At 35.2% G+C, this 19,100-nt stretch overlaps 1 protein-coding gene across 2 annotated transcripts in view; it reads right to left on the bottom strand.

Moving 5' to 3' along the window:
- Positions 1-435: 435 nt before the first annotated feature.
- Positions 436-19,100, bottom strand: part of RAF1 (Raf-1 proto-oncogene, serine/threonine kinase) — a 34,756-nt gene continuing 16,091 nt past the window's right edge. Inside the window, exons 8-18 of one of the 2 annotated variants that reach the window (XM_009585241.1) lie at positions 18,019-18,078; positions 16,178-16,205; positions 15,959-16,086; positions 14,792-14,909; positions 10,768-10,852; positions 9,564-9,740; positions 8,512-8,558; positions 6,955-7,073; positions 4,430-4,561; positions 2,525-2,659; positions 436-1,584 (exon numbers count right to left, since the gene is read on the bottom strand). In XM_009585241.1, coding sequence (XP_009583536.1) covers positions 1,444-1,584; positions 2,525-2,659; positions 4,430-4,561; positions 6,955-7,073; positions 8,512-8,558; positions 9,564-9,740; positions 10,768-10,852; positions 14,792-14,909; positions 15,959-16,086; positions 16,178-16,205; positions 18,019-18,078 — 1,170 coding nt within the window. In that variant the 3' untranslated portion in view covers positions 436-1,443. The remainder of the gene's footprint in view (positions 1,585-2,524; positions 2,660-4,429; positions 4,562-6,954; positions 7,074-8,511; positions 8,559-9,563; positions 9,741-10,767; positions 10,853-14,791; positions 14,910-15,958; positions 16,087-16,177; positions 16,206-18,018; positions 18,079-19,100) is intronic. The other variant, XM_009585242.1, reaches the window with a different exon arrangement.

The following is a 19,100-nucleotide window of genomic DNA, read 5'->3' as shown; positions in this document are numbered from 1 at the left end:
AACGTATCTAAACACAACGCTATTTAAAAAATAAATTCTTAGAGTAAACCACCTATATTTTGTCATCTGCAGAGTTCAGCTAAGACAACAAAACACTCACTTCTATCTAAGTAGAAACAGGTTCACAGAAAATAAAATGCAGAGGAAAATTGGTGCAGTGAAATAGCTTGACAGTACATCAGTGTAGGTATCTTAATAAGTAGATGCTGCTGAAAGATTATTACAGTAGAATAAAAAACATCTTGTAAAGAATGTGATTGGAAACCTATAGGTTGTCATATCAAGTGTGTTCTTACTTGAAGTGCTATTACCTATTCTAGTAACTTTTAAAAAATTATTCAGAATGTTATTTTCTGAGTTTTTCAAGTCTAGATGTACATGTCAGAACTGTGGATTACTACATTAAATAACGACATTGAATCTTAAACCTAAAATTTAATTTATTTTATTAAAATAAGATAATCAGAGGAACCTTGGCTTACAATAAATGCATTTTCTCAGGAGCAATAAAAACAAAATTAAAACCCAAATCAGCAAGAAAAACTGTATATGCTCAGTTTCCTCTTGATAGTGCATCTCTTGGACGACAGCTTCAGATGGGATGAAGACTATGCTCATTTTGCAGAAGTATACGGATAATGTTAATTAGCCTTTTCTCAGCCACAAAAGCCTGTCTTTCCGCACTTACCACCTCATTGGGCTGCAAGAGACAAGTCAATAGTACCAAAGTAAGCTGCTTAAGTTACTGAAGATGACCGTAGCAAGACTGGCTAGCTTCCTTCTCTGAGCAGTACAGTTCAGAATATATTCCATTCTTTTGCAAGAGTTTTTCTTCTATGTGCAAAACTATTGCAAAACTATTTTGTGTTGAATTAGCATTTTAACTTATTTCATTGGCTTGATGAAAGCTCTTAGGCAGGAGCTGATTTCCAGAAAGTTTTTTCCTCTTCCCTCAGTCCTGTTTGCAGATACCCATTTCAGGCGAAACTCCCCCAACGTGAGGTGGCATATGGCGTGGGGCAATCAAGGAGCACCGTAACGCATCATCTTTCCTCAAACGCCGAGGCAAGCCATCCTTGCCATAAAAAAATACCAATTTATCAACAGATTCAAATCAGTCCAGAAACACTGCCAAAGAAACATCCATCGCTTCTGTGTATGGGAAAAATAAGGCTCAAGTGCATCTATTAAAAAAATAGTAATAGATCTCTTGATTTATAGTCTGTTAACTATCCCAGTAAAAGAAACTGTAGAAAAAGGCAATGTGGAGCTGTGTCCCTGCAGGATAAGAACTGCAGAAATCCTTAGCAGCTTGTTCTTAAAACTGGGATGCAGATAATCCTGCTGGCACTGATCCTGTACACTGAGGCATTCAAAGCACAACTTCTGTTACTTCTGTTCCTTTCCCATCACCGGAGAGAACCAGGGAAGGGGAGCACGATCCTAGAACACGGGTAGTCTTGTGGATGTTAATGTGCATGAATTTATGTCCTCTGTGTGGGCGGCACGATGCAGAGATGGTTCAGAAGCACTCCGGTTGATTTTGGGTAAAGAGTGTTGCAGCAATTCAATGGACGACAGTATCTGGGGGAAACACACGTAAAACAAAAAGAAGGCTTGTTAGAGCTGCTTGTCTGTTTAAGTCTTAAACCTTCATTTATTATGGCTTTAAGCATATCCTTAAGAGCAACAATGTATTATGTGGAGACACTGAAAACAACACTGTAGGATTATGCCGTACAGTTTCGTTGCTACAAGGAGTCTTGAGTTTCAGAGGATGGGAGGATACTTTTCATTAGTTCACAGACATTATGATCAATTAACAAGCATCTATGCAATTCTCCAACAGAGTAACAGGGAAAGAATCGCATCTTCTGCCTAACAGTCTGTTTAGAAAACAACATTTAGAAAGAACTTTTTAAACAGCAAGTAGTTATTTTCCCAAAATCTGCTGATATTTAATTCCAGTTATTTAATGAGTATAAGAAAGTACCTTCATCACCCTCATAGTGACAGGAAAAGGTAAAGTATCCTTTGTAAAAATACCAAAAATTGCTACATGAATTTAAATCCCCCAGTGGATTTTGTTTGCTTGTTCATAGTTGTGGGGAAGGAAAGGAGGAATGGTCTCTCATTTCCCTCAAATCTACACTCAAATAAAGTGTAAATACAAAGATAGATTGATTTTTATTGGGTTAGGGTTTTTTTGCTTATCTCTAAAATGGGTCAGATGTTGAAAAGCAAATTGCTGTAGTATTAGTCTAACACTGCTTCAGTCTGCATGCATAATATTTTTTAATGACGTTTACAGGAGTTATGTACAATCAGAATAATGAACTGCCTAAGGGAGCTGGGTTATGAAAGATGCACATATGAATAAAGACAAAAATAGGAAGCAGGCTGCACTTTATTCCTACGTCTACCTTCAGTTTCTCAACCAAAGCTTGTATCCCTGTAGAATGTTTTGTGTGCTAATGGCTATTTATAAAACAGTCTGAAACTGTTATATGCAGAAAACACTTACTTGTGGAAACAGAGGTCGTTCTTCCCTAACTTTCTTCAAACAGTCTGCTACAAGCCTCTTCATTGCTTTGGGGCAGTTCTTGTACAATTTACTGAGGTCGGGAGAAGCATACCCTCGGCCAACCATGAAAATAATCTGAAAAAGAAGCAGCAAGTAGCAGAAAACCAAAGTTGTAGAAGTTGTTTCACTGGTTGATAGCTTTAGTGTCCCAAAGCGATTAAACATGAGTACCAAAGGCACACACACCAGCAGGTACTTGTAGATTTGTCCAAATTAGTTAACTGAAACAATGGTCCTGCTTTTGTACAACACAGGACATGATTAAATCAGAGTGACGCTGTGGTCTGTAATGCTCAACAAGTGAAGGCACTACTGTATTCAGAATGGAAGAGGAGATACTACATGACATGGACATGACATGGCAGTTTCCTTCAACTGAAGGCTACAATGACAAACGATCCTCAGTTTGAGCAGTTACAAGCAGCCAGCCAATTTGGCACAACAGCTTAATCCGTCAGTAGAACTGTACTTTCAGGTATCTCTGTAAAACATGTTGCAAAAGGAGATGTACAGCTAGCAAGTTGAAAGAGATCATCATAACTGATGATAACTAATGCAGCAAAAAAGGAAATGGGGTTTGGTTTGGTTTGTTTTGTTTCGAGACAAACAATAAAAGACTTAATTAGTGTTGGAAATTACATTTTCTGTTTTAGTCCAAGTTAATACGGTCATTATTTAGGATTTTCATCAGACTTCCAGTAACCTTAACAGTTGACTATTTAATATTGATACGACTAGTTTCTGGTAAAATGGTGGTAGGCTTGGTTGGTTGAGGAGAGTTTGTTTGTGTGTGGGTTTTACTGGTGGGGAGGAGGGGTAAACAGAAACTGTGCTGTTGTTTCTTTTTCAACTAATGTTGTCTCAGGAAAAAAAAAAAGGGTCAATATAGTGTCACTAAAATAAGGCCTCGGTGTTGTTCTCCAGGAAATACTCTATCCCTCCCCAGAAAACTTAACTTGAGGGTCAAGTGTCATGTTTTGCGACAGTAACGATTATTAAAGCTTGCATATAATTTCAATATTATGAATTAAAACACATTCCAATATCCCAATTTGTAGACAACCTTAAAAATGAGAAAAAACTTCCGTAACTTAACAGAACTGGCCTCTTCTACTTGGAATACAGACTATGTAACATAATAGGGCCTAAATTCTAATAGTTTGTCTCCATACACACACACACTTGTCATTATAAGATCTTAATTAAAAAAAAACAACAAAAAACACAAACCACAACTGAGGATCAGCAAAACAGACATCAAAAATATCTAACAGTAAGTTCCTGCCCCACATGAGTGAGCTCTACACTTGCTAAGCCAGACAAAGCATTCATGTAAAGGGAACAGTTGAGGTTTCTGTCCTTAATGTGCATCTTTATAATTATTGGTTAACTGACTGGTAAGAATACAATTTAGTAAAGACTAAATCACACAGACTAACGTTCAATACTAAAAGGTTTGACAATAGCCACTATTTTTTTTTCCCTTAGTAAAAAACACAGAATCCAATCTTGCTGATATAAGAACAGCATATTTAATATCAAAGGGAAATTTCACATAAGCGCAAATATATAAACCAAGATTTTACTGATGCAGCAAAAGCTTTAACCCATGAATAAATTAACAGGGCACTTAAAATGTTTATAAAAAAAATTTTTCTTTTGAGTAACTGTCACTGTCAATATTTAAGTATACATTCAATCACACAGATTTATTGCTGAAACAAATCATGTTGTAAACAACATTTCAATTCTTGTTTTGCATTTGTCTTTATCTTACATTTCTCGAGGACAACAAAACGTACTATGCCCAGAAATAAAATGCAGTATTCTAAGACTGTTTCGCACCTGATCTCGGTTGTTTATGTGGGAGTATGGCAACTCCCCTGTCATTAGTTCATATAATACTATTCCATAGGAGTAGACATCTGACTGAAAACTAAACGGGTTACTATCCTGCATCCGTATCACTTCTGGTGCCTGTAGGAGGAGGAAAAAAGAAAAAAAATTACAAGCAATATTAATAGAACTTAGAAATGGAAAGGACAAGAGAAGGGGAAAATACTTGGAATGCAGACAGTGAGCTCAACCAAAAATTAGTGAACAAAGGATACCTCAGAACCTTTGATGAGTTTTACCCAAGGCTCTGGAAAAGTTCAGGCAGTGCTATTCTACATCTTATTAAAAAAAATCAATACAATTGAAAGTAAACAAAAAAGCAATGCTTTAATTCAACGGGCATTTTACCATTAGAAAAACTATTATTATTCCCGACTTGCAATATATATTGACTTTTGTTACATCTACATACAACCGAGTCTGAATCTCTCACCATCAGTTCTTAAACAGGTATCGATGTTAACGGGGAAAAATATAAAATTCTAATACAGACTTAATCTCTTGTAAAATTGATACCAAAACATTTACATGAAACATGAAAGCCAAATATGAAATAGCATATATTGAAGATCAGGGAAGAAGTGCAAGAGCATTCTCGCATCTTTGCAAAACAAAGCAAAATTATGAAGCTAAAGAACTTAAGAGAAACAATGTTGAATGATTTAATAAAACAAGATATAAACCATCAAAATATGTTTCCTGTTGACTAAGATTTTTTTTTCCCCTAAAGAAGTCCCTCAGAATTACTGAGCAAAGTACTAGTTAAAGTACAACAGTACAACAACAAAAACCCTGTAAGAGATTATATCAACTTTCAAGGAAACCAAATCAACCTCCCCTTCTATGTAATGACAACTCAGCAAAGATGGTCTATAAATTATTAAAATGAAAAAAACCTGCAATGAGCAAAAATGTAGGGTTTTTTTCTAAGATCTGTTTCATGTGTATTTGCATACTATCAGGTAAGTTAGTTTTAAATCCTTTTATGGAAAGCTGTAAAAAGCTTTGGCTTTTTGCATTTTTTTTAAAGAAAAAACTGTTTCTGCTTTTGTAACTGTTCCAGGTGATTTCTGTATTTTATAGGTCACAAACAAATCTTGGCCAAGCATTCCGATATTCTTCATGAATGCTTCCTGACTTTTCTCAAAATACAAATACTTAAGTAACAATGAAGGCTGCAAGCCTAGTAATAAAAAATAATTTTTTAAAAGGAAAACCTGTTTTACATAACATCTGCAGCTCATTCAGTCTAAATATCTAAAGATTTAAAATGTACTAACATGTAGCATTCAGCAAGTCATTTTTATTTGGTTACACTTCCCTGAAGTACATGTCACAAATGTTGCTGCGTGCCCTATCCTGGGGGCTAGAAAATACTGCTGATCAGTCTACATGCTGAATTTAAGTAAACCGCATAATATTAACAAAAATGGGTCAAGTGAAACATCAACAAAATATTTTATTTGAGTGCTAAATAAGACATTCTTGCATAATTTTAATGATGCCTTTTAACCTGATAACAGGCACTGTTCCACTTTTTCCATTTACTCCATTGAAGTCGCACATTTGAAAAGTTACTAAATAGATTTTCAGATGATTTTTGGAAGGCAAATTGTGGAACTGCCGTTTAAGTTCCAGCAGAAGCTAAACATAAAGGCAGTTGGTGGGAACATCCTCTCAGACAAGGACTTTGCAGTACCACTTCCAAAACAAACTCTATAAACTTTCCAGTAGAACTTGAGAACTTCTGTACCTAAACTGACATTCATCTGCTACAGTTCTTCTGAACTGCCTCAAAACCTACCACAACTACCTGGTGCAGGGTAGGGAGCAGTAGTGGGCCTAACGCCAATATCTTGGTATACATGAAACGTCTTACCACAGTACCAAAGGTGAATTGCACTCATTCCACACTTTAAGAAGCACTCCCTATCCTTTCCCCAGTCCCCTGCCAAAGCTGCCGAATGTGCGATCAGCAAGTGTGTGTGAGAAGGGATGTTGCCAAGTCCCAAGCAGGGAGCAGGGGAAGAAGAGGCCGCGATGAAGAACGCAGAGAAAGACAGGGTCTTACCGATCCCACAAAGCCACCATTAAGCAGATTAAAGCCTGCTCTCCAGTGAGACAAGCCGATTTGGGGAAAGGCACGATTACAGCAGGAGAAAGGCTCTGCTCTTCCCTCGGAACAGCTCCTTGCAGTTCCACTGACAGCCCTGTCTCTGCCCTAAATATTTAAAATAACTCCAAAAATCAAAAAGAGAATCCTTGGGTGAATGGTGTCTACTTTGGACAATTAAGCACTCCAGCACTTCATTCTTCAATTTTAACTTGTCCTACAACTGGAATAAAAGTCTACACAGTACTAACAGCACATGTTGATTAATTTAGATTTAAAGCTTTAAAATAGTATTCAACTGACAAAACAAATATTAAGAGTGAAAGCCAGCTATTTAAAAGCAGTGAAATGTTTTGCTCACCATCCACAAAATTGAACCAGTGGGCTGTTCCACCTGTTGAGATCCACTCCACCTGGATTTTACAGTTGCCAGACCAAAGTCTCCTATTTTCACTGTGAGGCCTTCATGAAGAAATATATCTAAACATTTGTTAAAGAAATTCTGTAGAAAACTTGAGTAAACAATTCTGAATTTTCTGACAGGATTACAAAGTGCCCGGCTAGGTTATCACAAATGCAAGCCAACTATCCAAGAATATTGCTGATTATTTTTTTCAAACCTGCTATGAGTTGTATCTTAAGCAGAAGAAAAGTAATTTTATGGCATCCATATTTAAAGAGTTAACATTCAAGACTAAGTAAGACCAGATGTTTCAGCATTATTTGTACATTTTTCTTTATGGTGAGTTAGGATAGAAATCAACTGTGTTAATTAACATCAATGACTGCAGGTACTTAAATAACTGGTGTCAAGAGACACACAGGGAAACAACATAGAAGTCATCACAACTCGAAAAAGAAAACTAAGAAAAAACAATTACAAGTAGAAACAAATATCAAAATAAAATCTATTTACATAAAGCTCTCGGGCAGATCTCCTGAGATTTAACTATGATTTAACTATTTCAACTGGAAATACACACTGTACTGTATGTAATCTATCTACTTAATAGATTTGTCAAGATTGATAGCTAGCACTTCCTTTGTTAGGGTTATTTTAAGAAGGTACCATTTTACAATTTCATTTCACAATGTTTTAAGTTCAAAAAGACGATTCAGAAATATAAACATGACAGACTCCTAGTTCTCATTTTCATGTCAGAAGAAGAGTTAATTTATTTCACAAAAATAGTCATCAGGAATATACTATACCGACCTCCTATATACTAAAATGATTATTTTTCTAGCTTAACTGAAAATGGGAATCCCCTTACATTATGGAACTACTGAATTTGGTGTATTTTTTTATGACGACATTTGCAAAACATTCTGTTCACATGTTATGAAAGGAAGTTACAATTTATGCTGCTAGCTTGATGGATGCTCTTGTTGGCAATTTCAAAAGCAGGCATTTTCAGAGCCGAAAGACATCAGTTCACAACATTTTTACTCCATATGCATTACTAAATTTGTATTTTTGCAAGAAATATGGCGGTAAAAGGTTACCTTTTCTTGAGTTTAATGTAAGATTTTTGCTTCATTTCTGCCAGTCATGTGAATGTGTTTTAAATTTATTAAAAATATATGGGAAACAGTAACAAAATCCACATGTGCACACATACATCAGCATGCACATGCACACCTATCTCCCGTCAAGTAAAGAGCGCAGCTTCTCTCCAATACAGCATTTGGATAACAGAGAATTGTGTAAGCACCGTTTAAATAAAATAAGGCACTTTCGGAACACAACTGTTCTATGAAAGTCCTTGCTAAAAAGTAACTTCTTACTCATCAATAGGAATTGCTCATTAGTAGTTATAGACATTTAAAACAGCTATTTCAACCCCCTGAAAAGCTCCGTATTAACAACAAATCACTCTCACATGAAAGGAAATACAATTAATTTATGAAAGGATACTATTGGATTTCATGTCTCGGTGGATGATATTCTTTGCATGTAAATAGCTGCGAAAGTAAAAGCAGAAAAGTGCCATTTTGAAGGCTGTTCACATAAACTTAGCCTTTCAATGTACCGATAGACGCTGTGACAGTTTATTACATACTCAACCATTTCACAGACCTCTTGCTTTAGTCAATTTACAGGAAAAGAGAAACATAGCAAGCGCTAGCTAAAGACTCCTGCCTTATGCATTCCCCAAAGCGGAAGCAATGCAGTAAATAAATCTCCGGAAGACAGAGAGTGGCATCATCGTTATGTAACTGTATAATGCCCTAGAAAACTGGGTGCTGTCCTGATATGCATGAAATTTGTATGCTATGCTAAGGTTTACTTTTTACAAACTGCTTTAATTTGCAGTTACAATACATGTCCCTCGTTTTCTGGGTGTCTGACTGGAAACCTGGGTCCTGATCTACAAAATGGATGAGCACTGACAGTGTCGGCCAATGTCAGCATCTTCTATGCTATGAACATTATAACATGTTCTGAAAGAGAAGTGAGGTGGTTACTGTATCAACTCAAACATCTGGAGAATGCTTCCAAAATATATCTGCGTGTGTGAGTCCTGTAGCTGTAGAATAGCAACAGCCATCCTCTCACCTCACAGGAGCACCACGAGTATAAATCAGTGTTTGCCAAACACTGCAATGTTATAGTAAGTAACACGGAAGAAAAAAAATAAGTTAATTTTATGTTTAGAATAGGATCTCATCTAGTGCATTACAGTAAGACCTCAAGCTACAAAAGAAGATAAAATACAGAAAGGCTGACTGTTAAGTGACTAGTGGTCTAACATGAACTAAGGCAAGAATCTATGGGAGAAGAAATACTACATGAAAGTAAGAATGAATACAACAGTGCTGAATTAAGGCTGCACAAAACCTTTACTTGGTATACCATTTTGACCCGTTACTATTTTAGTGCAGTAACTCCACATATTAGGGTTTGGGGAAAAGAAGGGAAACACCATTCCAAGAACGAAAATAGCCAGCATTCTTTATCCTACTCACTCCATTCCCTGTGCTGTCTGCCGAGCAATATCAATGAGCTGGAACATTTGGAACTTGGTCTCTTGAACATGCAGGTGTTTATACAGACTGCTTCCTTCACACCACTGTGTAACAATGGCCAGATTATCTTTAGTCATGTAGCCCATAAAGAGCAAAATATTAACATGCCGAGTCTTCCTAATAGAAGTAGCAGAGAGAGAAATTAGTATCTTTATGAAAAACATTTTCAAGTTCTTTTAAAAATGCATTCCTGACTGAAGGAACATATTTCAGCTTTTGAGTCCAAAAACATGAGTTTCCTGCAAAATCATTGCTAAATGGATGTGTGTGTAAAGTTTGTTTTTAAAAATAATAAAAGTATGCCACAGTTGCCAATTTATAATTTTTAAATAAAATCAGCTGATTTTCTGCTTTTTAGTTAAAATACTTCCTTTTCGTTCCAAGGAAGTTATTTAAAATCAACCTTTAAGAAAAAAATGTCATGAAAATTCATGGATTTTGAAATTAGTAACCAACATTCACGCTTGCAAGTGGTATTAGAAAAAGTTATTGGAATAAGAGAAATCACCCTGAAAGCTGTGAAAAAGTGACAACTTTAGAAGACTGAATCCCAATAGGAAACTAAAGGGTCACTATAAACTGTGAAGGAATTAACGGATGAGAAGATAGTTCTTATGTACTCTAACTGGTTCAGTTCCAGGATTAACATTACAGGCAGTTAATTAGACACTACAAAAACAGTATTTGAAAGCAGAAAACAGTGAGGTAGATTAGAACATACATTCTAAATAAAAAAAAATAATTAAAAAAGGAATTATGCTAATTATGCTGTAATTTTAAAAAGGTACAGTTCAAGTATTCTGTCCAGTGATGAGAATTATGGCACAATTTATGAATCCTCACATTTTACTGCATGCCAAATGTGACCTGAACAATTATGGATGTTAGTATATACTATTTATCTGAAAAGACAACTTTCAGAAACAGTGAAGAACCACTGACATACTCTGAATTATGATTGCTGTCTCACAGCTCCGCAATAATATTCAGAAGTATTACTATACGATCTCTTTTTTATTCTTCTCTCGAGATCTGTTTTTTGTGTCTATCAAACCTAGAATATTGAGCAAGATGGCTTAAAGGAGGGGTAGTAGTCAAATACAGTGCCTTTGAACAGAATTTAACAATGAAACTACGAACTCACCTTAATACAGCCACTTCATTTCTGAAAGCCTGGAACTGTTCTGGGGTTGGATCTACAACCTTTAGTATCTTCACTGCTACGTCCCCTGAAAATACATTTAACGTAAAGGTTACTAAAAATGCAGCTTTTTTTTTTCCCCCAAAAAAAATAACATTAACATACAATATACTTTAAATTCCTAATTTATGCACAGTACACCTCTACTAATTTGTACATAGGTCAAGATTTTCCTGCAGACATATAAACTTCCATAGTATCAAGCAATTCATTTACCTGAATTTCAGTCTAATGGAAAAAGTCATTAAATTGTTCACATGCTTCCCTTCTATTTTTTAACAGCTGTGGCTGGCTAGAACTACACGTATGCTTTTTGCAGGATATGAAGCTACTAAAATCTCAAATAGTTGTTGAAAAGGAAAGTATTCTGGTGTGGCTGCATTCTCAGCACATTTTTCAAGCAGTCACATCAGAGTCTCTCGGCTTCCAAACAGTATCCAAAGTTTCATCACTTTTGCTTTTTTACCCAGCTTTAGCACGCATATGTATACACCTTTGTATTTTTATATAATGAAGTTTCTATATTAAAGTTTTTATATATATAAAACTAGAGAGAGAGAGAGATACACACACACATCCTTTTTAAATATAAACTCTATTTAAAAACCAAACTTTCTAGATTTAAATACTGGTAAATTTCAGGAATGGGAGGGATAAATTTTCTATCCAGGAATAGCAGAAAAATCATGAACAATATAACTGATTTTAATATTTCAATAACAAATTTGGGGACTACGGTAAGAATATCTTACTGTTCTTTAAGCTGATACATTATAAAATTTTACTTAAAAGCTTCATTTGAATTGCTTTCAGTGTCAGCGTTTGCTTTAAACTTCAGTATCTGTTAAAGGGTAATACAGAGAGGAATATATGATGATCCAGTGCTATCTGTTTAGAGACTGTTTCCAGAGAATAAAACTGTAAAAACCTTTACAGTGTACATCCAGAAAACAGTAGAATTGAACTGATTCAAAAAAGGTACAATAGTGGAATGAAGCCAACTGTTCTAACAAAAGTAAAAGCACTAGCAGCAAGACCCACAGATTCCTCAGTGAAAGAAGTAAACACCACATTCATAACTACGGATGGACAGAATTTTAGAATTCAAGAGGGGGATAAACTTGCCTTGACACTGTCACAGGAAGGTAAAAGCAGCTTCGGAAAACTGCAACTTCAATCTTAGTCCACATGCAGTAAAAAGATTTGAGAGATCCTATACTCCAACATAGGCTTATCCCTATCGGTTAAAGGCTGCTGACACTTAGCATTACAGAATCATCGCCTGTATTTAAAAAATCCCTAGAGCGACAGATTTCTCTGCTACCACAATCACTAATTATTTTCTTCTTAATACGGTCTCTTTTCCAAGATATGTTTGAAAAATACGTTAGCATGTCTCTAGAATATAATGATCAACTGAATACATTAGGAATACTAACCACTCAATTAAAAAAGAAACATGGCCAACAAAGTATGAGAAGGACATGCAAACTGGTTCTTGAAAGTTCAAAGCACCCCGAGTGAACTGCAGTATCTTCCCCTGTAGTTACCAGTTGCTTAATTTGACATCTAATTTGAAGTCACAAAGATGCACAAATATTGAACACATTATTATACATTTATATCTTCCTTTAACTTCAGTAAATGCAATATACTTCCTATTTCATCCTCTGCATGTTCATAAAGAGAACCATCTCACATTTGCAGCATGCATAATGTTCTATAATTTACAGATCTCTGTAAATTATGCAGACGAGAACAGGAGAACATAACTAGTAGAAAGAGTACACTTCTATGTGACTACCAAAATCACAGGCTTTGAAGTAGCCAGTTCCTACTGCAACTCCTGTTGATATACAATGCAAGACCAATAGATAGTCTACCAATACTTGAAGTATATTGCTATGAGCTATGCCAAAACCAGGCAAGGATCCACTGATTACAGGCCAAATGTTTTCAGATTATTTTTCTATATATTCTCCATTATGATCCTTGCTCCATGGATGAAAAGATGTTTTTAACCTTACACTGTTCTTACTGAACCGGGTGCCGTGCTTTTTTTGGGCTTGATGGCATTTCCCAAGCAGTTTTCTCTACAGAAACAAATACACAACAGCACTTGTTTTGTTTAGCAGTAATCTGAAGACAAATCAGCTTCCGCCACCCCCCAACCACCAAAACCCTAGAACTGATTACCAGGGTCAAAGGGGAAATGTGAGTGTTTATGATAGGTAGTCTTCCAACCCATTTAAACTGCCTTGGTCTCTTTCCGCCTTTTAAATTTAGAAGCATGCTACAGGACACTACAGGATCCAAATGGGGTCTGTAACAGAAGTGGTGCAAATACGAAAATTAGTACTTAACCATCAAAACAATCTGGAATAATGTGGAAGTGCAAGATACCTGTTCAACGAGACACGCACTCCTCAGAGCAAGACGGTCCTTGACATTTCATTTTTATTTTGGAAGACTAAATCAGGGAAGCTTATTGGAAGCCTAATATGGTTTGCATGTAAGTTCTACGCAATCTTCCACAGGTCTCTCCAAAGGTTCATTGTAAACAGCCCTTCTTAGTTGGGCATGTTAGGAAACCCAACACCTCTAACTTAACATAGAATTTTTACTTAAGTTTGCAGCAATCCGCCCACTTCGATTAATTTCATTCAGCTTCACCAAGACATTTTTATTGCTGCATTTGTACTATTAGAATAGCTTACTCCAAAAAAGTCTGCAGTTTCACTAATTTGTGCACTGTGAACTCCCAGTTTCTGAACAGAAAAGACTTGCAAGAAATATAAACCCTTTAAACCCTTTAAGACCACACTGCAAATGATGGTTTAAAAAAAAAAAAGTATTAATTTAACTTCGACTTTCCTGAGAAATCAGGAGAAATATAAACCGTTACCACAAATTACGTATTGAATCTTATCAATACCGAGTTAGGTGACAGCTATACAGCCATCTTGTGCACACAACTGAAGGTTCTTTGTAAATATGTACTCGATGTATTTCCTGTTTCACATAGGAAGAACCAAAGTTCTTGACACACGAAGAGTATTTATTAACATGAAATTCAAGTACATTAACAAGAAATTCACATTTATTACCTTGTTTAGCGAAATCTTACTTAACCTATCTTTCTTCTTGATTTCTGTGTTCCATTTCACTTATATAACGGAAATCAGTTTAACTATTCATGAATATTACTTTTAACATAAGAACAGTCCTTCCGTTGATGTTGACAACATTTGGGCTTTAAGACATACAAGTATTTATGCTTTAAAAATAGAGGGTGGAAGGTAAGTTTCCAGATTTTTTTGTCAGCTTATTTTATGACAATAACACTATTTAAATTAGGGCCTGGAGGGGTTTGTGTGCGTTTCTTTTTAAATCACAAGCCCTGAATTTGGAATGTAATTCTGTAGTTCTGCAGCGTGCCTCTTTTCAAAGTATTCCAGCTAACTTTATATCATAAACTCTCACATCAACCATTTTTTCCTTAGAAAAACTCCACAGTAAAAGCAATTTATCCTTACTTCCCTTCCCTACCACCTTGAATATAACGATGCTAATTAAACCACAGAGGTATTTAAAAAAAAAAAAAAAAAAGATAAATTTAATTTAACATCAAGCTGTGAAATTTCCTAGCTAATTCTGCTATTTCAATCCTGCTAACGGAAAGTGAAATTTTTTCAGAAAACAAGCTGTTGTAGAACATGGTAATAAAGAAAACAATGCTGGCTCCAATACAGCGAACATGTAGATGGCAGTTATGAGATTCAGATTTTGATGTCTGTTCTTTGCCTTAATTTCCCCACTGTTAATATTAGGAAATTAATATTTCTCACCTAGTACTTTTAGTGGTAGATAAGCACACAGCACCATTAAAACAATTTTACCTTTTTCTGGATTGCTGTCCTACAGTATCAACATTTTGAGAAGATGGTAACACTTGTCAAGAACTTACCATGCCATTTGCCTTTGTAAACAGTTCCAAAAGAACCTGACCCTATTCTGGTAGAAAGCATGACTTCACTTGCTTCTATTTCCCAGTAATAACTGGAATCCCTCTGTCCACGAGGCCTCTGGAACAAAAATTGACATGGCTTTACTCTAAGTATTTAATCAAATATATTATATATACACACCAAGAATGAAATAACTTCCTTCATACGATTTTAAGATGCACTGAAACTTTGAGGATTTTGTCCTGCATTTTGGACTTTCATTTTTCTTGTCAATTTATGAGGGGTGGTGGGTGTTTTTTATTTAAAAAAAAAAAAGAAAAAAAAGGATGGCTTTAACTGCTTAAGAAGCTATCATTAAGTTCTGCACTAGAAACTTAAACCCCAATCTTAGATCTTAAGAGGAACAAATATTTTATAATCAACTATTTAAAGACATCTGAAATACTTAAGAAACTTACTGACTTTTTCAAAATTACAATACTAAAATTCAGGAACTCATCTACATATTTAAAAGGAATAAACGAAAAAGATGTTTAAGTGACTAACAACTCTGAGTCCCACTAAGCAACTGTACTTTCATTTTTACATTTTATAAGCCTTCAAAAAATTTGAGATATTATTCATTATTATTCTAACTTTTCCTTCTCCCCTCCGCCCCCCCAAGTTTAAATCAAGCCTTTGAGAGAAAACTTGCATTTTGTTAAATCCATTTTTCCCTGAGACATTTTAACTAACTTTACTATGAAAATGATGGCATTATCAATATCCATTTTCTATGGAAGCTGTAGCAATACAGTTCAAATAGTGATAACAAGGCTAACTTTAAACATACTAAAAAAGAATAAAAAAGACGCAGCCTCTGAAGATTTAAAAAGGTAATCCTTGAATCTGTACTGAAAAATAATTTCACAATACTGTCTGAAATTAATTTTCAATCCAAAACACTTTGTTCTGGGTATTTATAATGCAAGGCAATAGTGCTATCTTTCCCAAGTTAGTCAAAATTATACTGCTATTATATACACACAGTGCAGACCAATCCAAGATTACCATCAGCTTGCATTGCCTTTTAAGTACAGAAATTTATCCCAACACACCATTACGCCCACCCTAGTTTAATATATTTTAAAAAAAAAAAAAAAAAAATCAAATATTGCCATACTTACAATTTTGTTTTTTTCTTGTGTATTGGATCCAGGGGCTCTCTCTCTTTGGGCTGGGACTGGGGTTTTGGGCTGAGACCAGCCAGTGGGGCTCATATTGTTAGGACTTCCAGACAGAGCAGAGGGTGAAGCTTAAATACAAAAATAAACACCAAAAAATGTATGAATCAGAAAGCAAATACAAAATAATATTATATACTATTTTATTTTTTGAAACCATACCTGATTCACTATGGCTTCGAATTGCATCCTAAAACAGAGGAGATAGATTAAAGTCAAAAAATATATGAGAACATATAAAGGAACAAGCAGAAATAGCATTGAAATCGTTCCTGACAGTTTTGGTCAAGTATGATACAGTATTGACCAACACCCTCCAAAAGATGACAGCTTGGTTATTTTCTAGTTACAAGAATCCTATACACTAAAACACATGCAGTTTGTGAATTCTTACACTACATTAAAAATATTCACAGCATATTAAAAGGTATTACTCCCCCAAAAAGAGGAGGAAAAAAAAAGAAAGACAGGTAACAAGAAGAAACACCAGAAATACTGTCTCCATTCCCACCACTGGATTTTTGTACATGCTTGTATTTCAGATCTGAACATAGCTCCTGTGATAGTGCTGTATCTCTAGAGGACAAGTTCTCAAAAATGTTTTGGGTTACAAGTAGGAAAACTTTTAAAAGCCCCTAAAATATTCCAAGTCAATATACATTTTGAAATATCTCTACCATACTATTTCAACCCAAAAAAGGCTATATCTAGTACCCTAATACAAAAACATCTAATTTTCAAAACATTTTTCCACAGATGAAAGTTTGATGATATTTGAAAAGCATGTTCTTACACACTTCACTAGTTGGACAGTGCGACAATTCTCACCTCATGCCACAGGCACTTTACAACACAATTCTACAGCCATGCACAAGATAAACTAAGCTCTGACAAACATGACTTTACAACTTTTCTCACCTGCTATGTATTATCCCAAAGTACATACAGGAAAGGTAAAATATCCAGGTACTGTATAAGTACAAAGCAAGAACATGCACTACAACAATGTTAAACACTGTCAAAGTTAATAAAAGTCAATTCAAACTTTCTAACTAATTAGTAGAATAATAAATGTAAGATTTCATAGGAGGACAGAACAAGTTTACATTCCACCATACAGTTTTCAAATTAATTCAGATTATCCTTAGTAAAGATTCATTTATGAAATACATTATTTTAGCTAGTTAGTTGCATTCTCCCAGGCTTGACTTTATACACAGTATCCTTGCAGAGTACCTCTACGCCTGAGTGGATTAAAATCTGCATAAACTACCAAGGAGGAACTCTTCCAAGTTACTACTTTTGTCCATTTTGAGGACAACAAAAATCTTTAAGAACCTGAATTAATAACAAGTGATGTTTTTTGTACATCAGCCCGAGAATGTAACTACTTTCAAGTAAGCTGGCAAAGGATAACTAAGTAATTTAAAATTGTTCTCATACTTATGTATACATAATTCTTATTTAAGAAAAAAGTATTTTTGAACTTCAATCCTTATGTATTTTCTTTTTTGCTTATGAATCCTACAGCAAATGAACCAAAACCACTGTTCTTTAGAGCTGTTCTTACAACACAAATAATACCATACACAGTGCTAGAGTCTGTCACCTTTGCTTTGACATGAAATGAAAATAGGACATTATGTTCTTAATCTAAGGGTTTTGTACAGTTATATTCAACAGTTTCCAGAGGAAAAAAGCCACACAATAGATGTGTTTGAGAAGGTTTTGCTTTAAAAATTGTGTGACCAAATGCACCTCTAATCCAAGCCTATTCAAATTCACACCAAATTTCATAGTAGCATAGCTAAACTAAAAATGAAGCTCTTCTATCAATTTGCCTCTTCCAATTAGAGTCCTCAATATTTAAGTATAAACATGCTATAAAGATTTTCATCAAATCAACTCCAGATTAAACATTTCATGTGGACACTGCCATGGCTTACAAGTTATAGCAATCCTGTTAATCACAAGAAAACAAAAGGCACCAAGAAAATACCTACTCTTCCCCTCAAACAAAATCGTCTGCACCAGGAACTGGGAGAAGCATTCAGGCTGTTATTCTAGGCCAACACGGTAAGAGATAAAAGAAAAGAACAGAGGAAGTATAAAAAAAAAATTTAAAAAAATTAAGTGTTAGGATAAATGAAAGAAAAAGTAACCTAATTTGTTTGATACATGATAATCAAGTGCAGTAAAACTTTTAAGTATTCCTGTTCAAACCCAAAAGTTCACTAGTATCCATCCTTTGGTAAACCACTTTATTAAGGTAGTCTTTCTCATGTCATACCAGAAGGTCTCTACTACCTTTTTTGTGGTGTTTTTTTGTCTTTAACTTTTTTTTAAAGCCTTTTGGAAAAGCAGCTATTGCCTTTACGACATGACAGCTACTTTTATTCCGTCCCTATGATGTTATGAAGAGCCAGAACAGAAAGCATTTCTGTCTTTACTGCTATGCATAAAGGATAAAGAAAGCCATGTCTCCTTAAAGGCTCATCACACTACAAAGTTCAATAATTCACATTCTTTTTCTTGAGTGCTTCATTATTTTTCATGCCATAAAAGATGGTCAGCCAGGCTTCTGAAGCAGTAAAAAAGGCTGTAAGCCTAAGAAAACTGAAGAGAAAGGGAGAGTACGTTTCCTCATAAAACCCAGCTGACACAAAGCTTCTAACCAAAGAAGCTTCATGGGGCTGCAGTGCACTTTTCTTCAATTCCACCAAAGGTCCAGAAGACGTCTCTGGCCCATTTCAGAGTCTTCACATTTCATAGAAGCCTATAAACTACCAGCTGAAGATGCAAGCAAACTCGGCAGTCAAAGGCTTTTGCTTGACCTTAAGAGTTTTTAAACTATTCCAGAGCAAAAAAACAACAAACAGTGCTCTCTCTGAAGTCCTGCAGTTCAGCACTTTCTTTCTGCAAGCCTTTCCTGCACACCACTCCCTTATTTTCTTAAGGTTATCACAAAACAAAACAAAAAACCACTTTAGGCCTGACTTCAAAGAATTGTCTCTCACTACTGCCAGTCTAAGGTAGGAAAAAAAAAAAGAAAAAGGTGCTTGAAAGCAAGTAACAGCAGAAATAA

Source organism: Fulmarus glacialis, unplaced genomic scaffold (assembly GCF_000690835.1).
Source record: "Fulmarus glacialis isolate BGI_N327 unplaced genomic scaffold, ASM69083v1 scaffold34629, whole genome shotgun sequence".
Taxonomy (NCBI): Eukaryota; Metazoa; Chordata; class Aves; order Procellariiformes; family Procellariidae; genus Fulmarus; species Fulmarus glacialis.
The sequence above is the reverse complement of the archived record's forward strand: the minus strand, read 5'-3'. Positions and strand labels throughout refer to the sequence as shown.